General features: G+C 60.7%; 1 protein-coding gene across 1 annotated transcript in view; it reads left to right on the top strand.

Moving 5' to 3' along the window:
• The window catches only part of PATL1 (PAT1 homolog 1, processing body mRNA decay factor), a 10,741-nt gene extending 2,935 nt beyond the window's left edge, over window positions 1–7,806 (top strand). Inside the window, exons 2-18 of the mRNA XM_017838919.1 lie at window positions 155–307; window positions 511–722; window positions 809–886; window positions 1,452–1,646; window positions 1,726–1,827; window positions 1,998–2,087; window positions 2,213–2,571; window positions 2,703–2,886; window positions 3,902–4,025; window positions 4,118–4,215; window positions 4,298–4,357; window positions 4,812–4,960; window positions 5,293–5,452; window positions 6,063–6,212; window positions 6,614–6,705; window positions 6,873–7,022; window positions 7,156–7,806. Of these exons, the coding sequence (XP_017694408.1) occupies window positions 155–307; window positions 511–722; window positions 809–886; window positions 1,452–1,646; window positions 1,726–1,827; window positions 1,998–2,087; window positions 2,213–2,571; window positions 2,703–2,886; window positions 3,902–4,025; window positions 4,118–4,215; window positions 4,298–4,357; window positions 4,812–4,960; window positions 5,293–5,452; window positions 6,063–6,212; window positions 6,614–6,705; window positions 6,873–7,022; window positions 7,156–7,177 (2,378 nt within the window). The 3' untranslated portion in view covers window positions 7,178–7,806. The remainder of the gene's footprint in view (window positions 1–154; window positions 308–510; window positions 723–808; window positions 887–1,451; window positions 1,647–1,725; window positions 1,828–1,997; window positions 2,088–2,212; window positions 2,572–2,702; window positions 2,887–3,901; window positions 4,026–4,117; window positions 4,216–4,297; window positions 4,358–4,811; window positions 4,961–5,292; window positions 5,453–6,062; window positions 6,213–6,613; window positions 6,706–6,872; window positions 7,023–7,155) is intronic.
• The last annotated feature ends 28 nt before the right edge of the window (window positions 7,807–7,834 follow it).

The raw sequence follows: 7,834 nt of genomic DNA, 5'->3' as shown, positions 1-7,834 counted from the left end.
GTGTAATGGGGCTGGGGGGGGTCTGACGGGTTGGGGGCTCACCAGGGATGTGTAATGGGGCTGGGGGGGGTCTGACGGGCTGGGGGGTCACTGGGGCAGTGTAAGAGGCCGGGCAGGGGGGTTTCCCCTTGGCGTGGCCATCCCTTGGGATGAGAAGCCGCTGCTGAGCCCGTTGCTGGTTCCTGGCCGTGCCAGTCCCTGGAGGACTGCCCGCTGGACGAGGACGAGGATGCCTTCCAGGCCCTGGGGGAGGAGGATGAGGACATCGATCAGTTCAACGACGACACCTTTGGGGCCGGGGCTGTTGGTGAGACCCCCAGGGTGTGACCCCCAAATCCCCCGGGTGTGACCCCCAAATCCCCAGGGTGTGACCCCCATATCCTCCCTGTTTGTGACACCCCCCCACCCTGCCCAGTGTGACCCCGAAATCCCCTCGTGTGACCCCCGCGGCCCCCCCAGTGAGGCCCCCTGCGTGTGACCCCCCCAAATCCCTGTGCTGTGTCCCCTCAGATGACGACTGGCAGGAGGCCCACGAGCGGCTGGCGGAGCTGGAGGACAAGGGGGTGCCGAGCCGGGACGCGGACGGTCCGGCCGGGAATGACGGGGACGTGCTGGGCGATCCCGAGGACGCGCTGGCCGAGCGGCTCACGCGCCTCGTCATCGAGGGCGACCTGGAGGACCCGGCCATCATGCAGGCCGTGCACACCAGGGGGCCCACCCAGGTGGGCTTGGGGGGTCCTGGGGTGGGGGGTGGGGGGCGCGGGGCTGGATCCCACCGCCCCATCCTGACTCTCCGTGCGCTCCCCAGCAGCCCGGAGCGCTGAATTCCAGCATCTGGGACAGCTCGGCCGTGCTGCGGCGGATCCGGGGGCCGCTCCTCACTCAGGTACGGGGGGGCTTCACCCAGTGCGTCCCCCCACCCAGAACCCTGTGGCGGCGGGGTGGGTGGGATAAAATGTGCTTGGGAAGCGCTTCCAGCTCTGCCTGGGATGGTGGAGTGTCCAGCTTTCCTCGCGCTGGGTCCGGGTGGATGGGGTGTGGCTCGTTGTAGACCCTCGTAGTCATCACCTCTGGGAGGGGTGGAGTGGGACGGGATGGGGGGTTGTGGCTGCTCCGGGATCCCTGGTGACATCTGAGGGATGTCAGGGCTCGTAGCAGGATTTGGGAATGTTGGTGCCTCGAGGCAAAGGATTTTTGTCTTGTGGTTTAATTAACAGTCAGGCTTTGAAGTGCTGCCTGACCAACCCTCTCCCAGCCCTGTCTCAGGCTGGGAAGTGACACAGAATTCCCACCACACACCCTGTCATCCCGAACGGGGCTATTGGGATCCCTGGGAGATCCCAGGAAAGCGGGGTGGGACACGGAGAGCTGGCAGGAGGAGGGACGTGATGGGACGCAGTGTCCGTGCCCCCTGTGCCAGTGTGTGACCCCGGGGGGTGTTCCCCTGGCAGGAGATGCCGTCGGTGTCCGTGCTGGATTACGCTCTGCCCCAGCGGCCTCCGCAGGCTCGGGAAGAGGAGCGAGACCCCTCGGAGCGGGCGCTGCCCCGGCGCTCCTCGTCCCCCATCATCGGGAGCCCCCCGGTGCGGGCCGTCCCCATCGGCACCCCCCCGAAACAGGCCGCCATCCCCAACTTCAACCAGCAGGTACCTCCCCGCTTCCCGTGGCTCCAGGGGCTGCAGGATGCTCTCCCAGGGAGTGACTGTGCCGCTTCCCTCTTCCCAGATTCTGTGTCCCAAGCCTGTCCACATCCGAGCTACCATGCAGCAGCGCTACCCCACTCCCTACGGAGAGAGGATGTCCCCCAACCAGCTCTGCAATGTTCCGGTATCCAGCCCTTCCTAACCCTCTTTTCTTGGGGATTGACTTCCTTCCCCCCCCAAATCCCCAGCGCCCCATTCCCGTGGCTCATCCCTGCTCCCTGGAGCCCGACCTGCCTGGCACACCTTCCTTGTCCCATCTGTGACCCGGGTCCCTCTTCCCATGTCTTTTCCCAGAACTCCTCCCTCCTGGGCCACCCGTTCCCCCACAGCGTCTCTCCCGTCCTCACCCACCTGCAGAGGGCCCAGCTGCTCGGAGGAGCCCAGGTAAAGCCCCTTCCCGCGTTTCTCCAGCCCCTCCACGGGCGGAATCTCCAGGATTTGGCTCTCCGTGGCTCTTTTCCCTCCAAATTCCCCCCTGGCTGACTCCAGGCTCTCTCTCTCCCCGCCAGGCCGGCCGAATGTCCCCCAGCCAGTTTGCCCGGGTGTCCGGCCTGGTGGGGAGCCCCCTCCCCTCCGTGAATCCCAAGCTTCTCCAGGGCAGAGTCGGGCAGATGATGCCTCCGGCCGGAGGGTTCCGTGCCTTTTTCGGGGCTCCCCCTGCTCCGCCCCCCTCGCAGCTCCCGCACCCTCCGGGCCCCGGATCCCACCTGAGGTCGGTGCCGTCCCTTTCCTGGCCGCTTCCCGGCTCCCGGTGCCCATCCCTGACTCTTCCTGCTCTTCCCAGGCCGCAGATGTTCCGGCCGGACACGACCCACCTGCACCCGCAGCACCGGCGGCTCCTGCACCAGCGGCAGCAGCAGAGCCGGAAGTGAGTGCCGGGGGCTTGGATGGGGAATGCCGGGCGCGGGGACGTGTCCTGCTTCCGGGGTCACCTGTCCCCCCCTCTCTGTCCCTTCCTTAGCTCCGGTGTGCTCACGGGTGCCCTTCTTCTCCTGCCAGCCAGCACCGGAGCCTCAACGGCTCCGGAGGGGACCGAGGGGGCCACCGGAGCAGCCATCAGGAGCAGATCCGTAAGGATCCCTATGCCAACCTCATGCTGCAGCGGGAAAAGGACTGGGTGTCCAAGATCCAGATGATGCAGCTGCAGAGCACTGATCCCTACCTGGATGACTATTACTACCAGGTACTACCAGGGAGCGGGAAGAATCCGGCTCGTTCGCAGCCTTAGGAAAATTGGGATCTTGCTGTGTGTTGGACCTGGGTGGGGGGTGTCAGGAAGGTGGAGGAACAGTGTGGGATCAGCATCCGCCTCCTCTTCTTGGGTGAGATTTCCAAGGATTTGGAGATGCTGGAGGACACTGACAGTGTGGATTCGGAGGTTTGGGATAACAGGAAAGCAGCTCTTCCTTGTCAGAAGAAGAAGAGAGAGGATAAAACCCCTGGAATGGCAGACAGGGAAGGTGCTAAATGGAAATTCAGCAGAGATCCGTAGGCAGGGATTGGATGACTCTGGTCTGACTGGGAGTGCTGGTGATGAATCCTGCGGGGAGGCGAAGGTGGATAGGGTTAGATTGCTCCTGCTTTTTCCTAGTTCAGGAATAGGGAATGCCAGACAGGGCTGGGAAGAGGCAGATTTGGAGCAGGTGGAGCAAAGTGGTGGATGAGGGACAGTTTGAGGGTCCACAGGGGGAGAGAGAAATCCACCTAGGATGGGCACCTGGAGTGGGAGACTGAATGGGGTGGGAGAGCTATACCCGATGGATCCGTCCCCTCTGGAGCTGGCAGAGGCTTTTTGGGATCTGTGGGTCAGCTGGTTCCCCGTAGAGGAGAGGAACTGGGGCAGGATGTGAGTCAGCAAAGCCCCGCTGTTGCAAAAGGGTCGGACGTTGGATGCGGTGGGGAGGCCCCGGCATGGTGCCAACAGAGCAAGGCAGGCAAACTGGGATGTGCTGGGAAGGACTGGGAACCGGGAAACTCACAGGGAGGGCGGATCTGTCCTTGTACTGAGGAAGGGCTGAGGAGGAGCCTCGACCTCCGTCATCCCAAGGGATGAGAAAGGAAAATGCGCTCGGCTGTGCTTTAAATCGCGGTGCTGGGAACACCGGGAAATGTGTAGCACAGGCTGGGAGGAGGGAGATGGATCGCTCCTGGCCTGGTTTTTGGGAGAGGATTTTCAACCTCTCCTCTCCCTGCCTCAGAATTACTTTCAGAAGCTGGAAAAGTTGGCAGCGGCCGAGGAAGTGCACGGGGATGGTCCCAAGAAGGAACGCACCAAACTCATCACCCCTCAGGTGGCCAAGCTGGAACACACCTACAAACCAGGTAAAGCCCTCCGGCAGCCACGGGGGGCTCCCGATATCCAGGGATGTCGAGGTGGCTGATCCCAGGGCTTCCCTGCTCCCTCCTTCCTGCAGTGCAGTTCGAGGGCTCGCTGGGAAAACTCACCGTGTCCAGCGTCAACAACCCCCGGAAGATGATCGACGCCGTGGTGACGTCCCGCAGCGAGGACGACGTGAGTGCTGGGCCTTCCTCCCCTCTGGCACGTCCCCCGGGATGCTTCCCACGTCCCTGACTCCCTCTTCCCTCCCTGGCAGGAGACGAAGGAAAAGCAGGTGCGGGATAAGCGACGACAGACCCTCGTCACGATCGAGAAGGTGATTTTGGGGCGGGGGGATCGTCACGGCCAGGAGTGGGATGAAGGGTCTCCGTGATGGCTGAACTCCAGGCAGCGGCTGAGGTCCTGCTTGGATCTCTGTGGAGCAGAGATCCCATAGGTTCCCTGTCCACAGGACAAGGGAGAGTGATGGACAACAGGGAATGGCTTTAAATTGACTGAGTGTGGGTTAAGCGGGACATTGGGAAGAAATTCTTCCCTGTGAGGGTGGGTTAAATGGGACATTGGGAAGAAATTCTTCCCTGTGATGGCAGTGAGGCCCTGGAATGGATTTCCCAGGGAAATTGTGGCTTCCCCATCCCTGGAAGCGCCCAAGGCTGGCTTGGAGCAACCTGGCCTAGTGGAAGGTGTCCCAGCTGGAGCCAGATAACCATTACGGTCCCTTCCGAGCCGAACCTTTCCATGATTCCATGGGTGATCCCTGCTCCCTGCAGACGTACAGCCTCCTCCTGGACGTGGAGGACTACGAACGCCGGTACCTCCTGAGCCTGGAAGGGGAAAGGCCGGCCCTGATGGGAGAGAGGAAGCAGAAGATCTGCGACATGTACGACAATCTGAGGGGGAAAGCGCCTGGCCAGGACAGGTGAGTGGGATTTCGGGAGCTCCCACACTCCCTGACCACTCACAGCCACTCAAACCAGCTTTTATGGATCTCTTTGACTATTCCAGTGGCTGAAATAACCTATTTTTTGGAGGGTGTTTTTCCTTTTTATTCACCATTTCCCTCTCTCTATGCTTACAAAGCCTCAACTTCCATTCCCTTACGTGAGGGCTAGGAATGTTGTTCCTGCGTTGTTCTTCCCTCCTCAGGGATGTTTTTTTGAGGTGGGGGGGTTTCCTACCTGGTCCAGCCATGGGATAACCCTGGGATGCTCCCAGGGGAGGGTTTGGCACCTTTCTCCTCCCCTTCCTCAGGCCGAGTGACGACCACTTCATGCAGATCATGTGCATCCGGAAAGGAAAGCGCCTCGTGGCCCGGATTCTCCCGTTCCTGGCCCCGGAGCAAGCAGCCGACGTGCTCATGGCCACGGCCAGGAACCTGCCCTTCCTCATCAAGAAGGATGCTCAGGATGAGGTGAGATTCCAGAGGCTGGGAGATGCTCTGCGAGGGGGCGGTTTGGAGCTGGATCTCCTCGGCCCTGCCTGGAAGGTGGGATATGACATCGTTGGTGGCTCCTGCCTCTCCTGCCAGAGTGCCAGAGGGGCTTGGGGAGCCCGGGAATCTGGGAAATAAATCATAGGATCATGGAATGGTTTGGGTTGGAAGGGACCTTAAAGCTCATCCAGTTCCAACACGACACCTTCCACTAGACCAGGTTGCTCCAGCCTGGCCTTGGACACTTCCAGGGATGGGGCAGCCACAGCTTCTCTGGGAAATCCGTTCCAGTGCCTCACCACCCTCACAGGGAAGAATTTCTTCCCAATATCCACCTAAGCCAGCACATGGAATCCTGGAATGGTTTGGGATGGGACTTAAGGATCACTCAGTGGGCAGGGACACCTTCCACTAGCCCAGGTTGCTCCAAACCGTGTCCAGCCTGGCCTTGGACAGCCTGGAAATCTGAGGAACAGGATGATTTAAGAAGGAAAAAGCGTTGCCTGAGGATAAAGCTGTGAGGGGAATTGCCCACAGCAGTTCCAGCTGGAACCATGTGGAGCTCCCAACTCTCCTCCTTTTTCCACAGGTGCTTCCCTGCCTGTTGAGGCCCTTTTCCCACGTCCTCTACCACCTTCCCTTGGGAACAGTCACCAGCCTTGTGCAGCAGCTCACGAACCTACCTCAGAGCGCCGCCGCTCCCACCAACCTGCACCTCACTGCTGTGCTCCAAAACAAGGTACTCCTCGTCCCCTGGGATCACTTCCTGCCCTTGGGAATTCCCAAGGAGCCTCCCAGAGCTGGGTGCAGTTCCTGGTGTTCTCTCCTTGCTAATTAACGAGAGTGTCTGGCAGATTAATTAACGGTCTGAGGTGGCCCCGGGCGGCTTCCAGACCTGTCCTTCTGGGCTGCAGAGTCCTGGCCTGGAATTCGGGGTGGGAATGCTGCTCCAACAGTGTGGGAGATGTCGCTCCTGGGCTAGGAGTGGTTCATGGTCTTGCCTCATGGATTCGGGCCCCCAACAGCCTCCTCCTCCTCCTCCTAGCCAGGGATCCTCCTGCTTGTCCCGGCATTCCCAGCATTGGGAATTGGAGGGGATACTCGGAGGGGGCTCCCTGAGCCCTGTCTGTGTCCCCACAGTTCGGTCTGTCCCTGCTGTACTTGGTCCTGAGCCGGGGGGAGGAATTGCAGAGCTCGGACACGAACACGGAGCTGATCCAGGACAACCAGTGGTGAGTCCCTGTTCTCCACTCTCCCCGCATTCCCAATCCCTCGGGGAGGACAAGCTGGCCTCTAAGCTGCCAGAGTCCTTCCCTGAGGGGAGCTGAGGGGTTCCTGGCTTCCCCCAGCACATCCCACAGCTCTCACCGCTCCCTTCTCCCGCGTTTTTTTCCGGCAGGACGGAGCTGATGCTGATGGCCACCCGGGAGCTCCTGCGGATCCCTCAGGGAGCCTTGGCCAAGCCCGTGTCCATCCCCTCCAACCTGATCTCCCTCTTCTCTCGCTACGTCGACCAGCAGAAGCTGAACTTGCTGGAGACCAAATTGCAGTGAGTGTCCAGCCCCCTTTTCCCGTGGGAATGCGGCCAGAAGAGGGAGAGCCAGAGGCTGGGGGTGGGAAAAGCCCTGAGGGAGGAGCAGCGTGGGGATCTCTGATCCCACACTGTTGTTCCCCCATTCCAGCTTAGTGCACGGGATCCGGTAGATCTCCGTGGCTCCTCGCCACCACCGGAATGTTCCAGAGGAAGGCTGGAAGGAAGGATGGATAAATGGATAGATGGATGGAGGGCACACGGTTCACCCCACACCCCCCAACGCCCGGCCTGGCACGAGGGGCACATCCCGCCCCCCCCAAAATTCCTGGATGAGTGGGAAAAGGGGGATGTTTGGCTGCTCCCCTCTTTTCCCACCAAGCGCTGCCTTTCCCTGCCGCTCCCAAATTCCCACTGAGTCCCCTCTGCACCCCCAAGCTGCTGCTTCTCCCCCGAACTCTCACACTACTGAGGATCCCGGAAAGGGGGAGCCCCTCGCTCCGTATCCTTGGGATGCCAGGGGTTCCCCCTTCCTTCCCTGCTCCTTCTCCAGCCCTTCCCAATCCCGCTCCCGGCCTTTCCCAGTGTGATCACACGTCACACACCTGTTTTGCACACTTGCTGCGTCTTCCCAAAATTCAGCTCCTTCCCTCACCCCCGGGATCAGCCCCAGCAGCTCCAGGGATGGCTCAGCCAGGCCTTTGTCCCCTTCCCAATCCGGGTGGATCCAGCTGCTCCTCGGGAAGGTGGTGGTGGTGGTTGGGGGATAATTTTACCTTTTTTTTTTTTTTTTTTTTTTTTTTTTTTTAAAAAAAAAAAAAAAAAAAAAA

Source organism: Lepidothrix coronata, unplaced genomic scaffold (genome assembly GCF_001604755.1).
Source record: "Lepidothrix coronata isolate B3197 unplaced genomic scaffold, Lepidothrix_coronata-1.0 Scaffold369, whole genome shotgun sequence".
Classification (NCBI taxonomy): Eukaryota; Metazoa; Chordata; class Aves; order Passeriformes; family Pipridae; genus Lepidothrix; species Lepidothrix coronata.
Note: the sequence above shows the minus strand (reverse complement) of the source record. Positions and strands in the feature narration are given on the sequence as shown.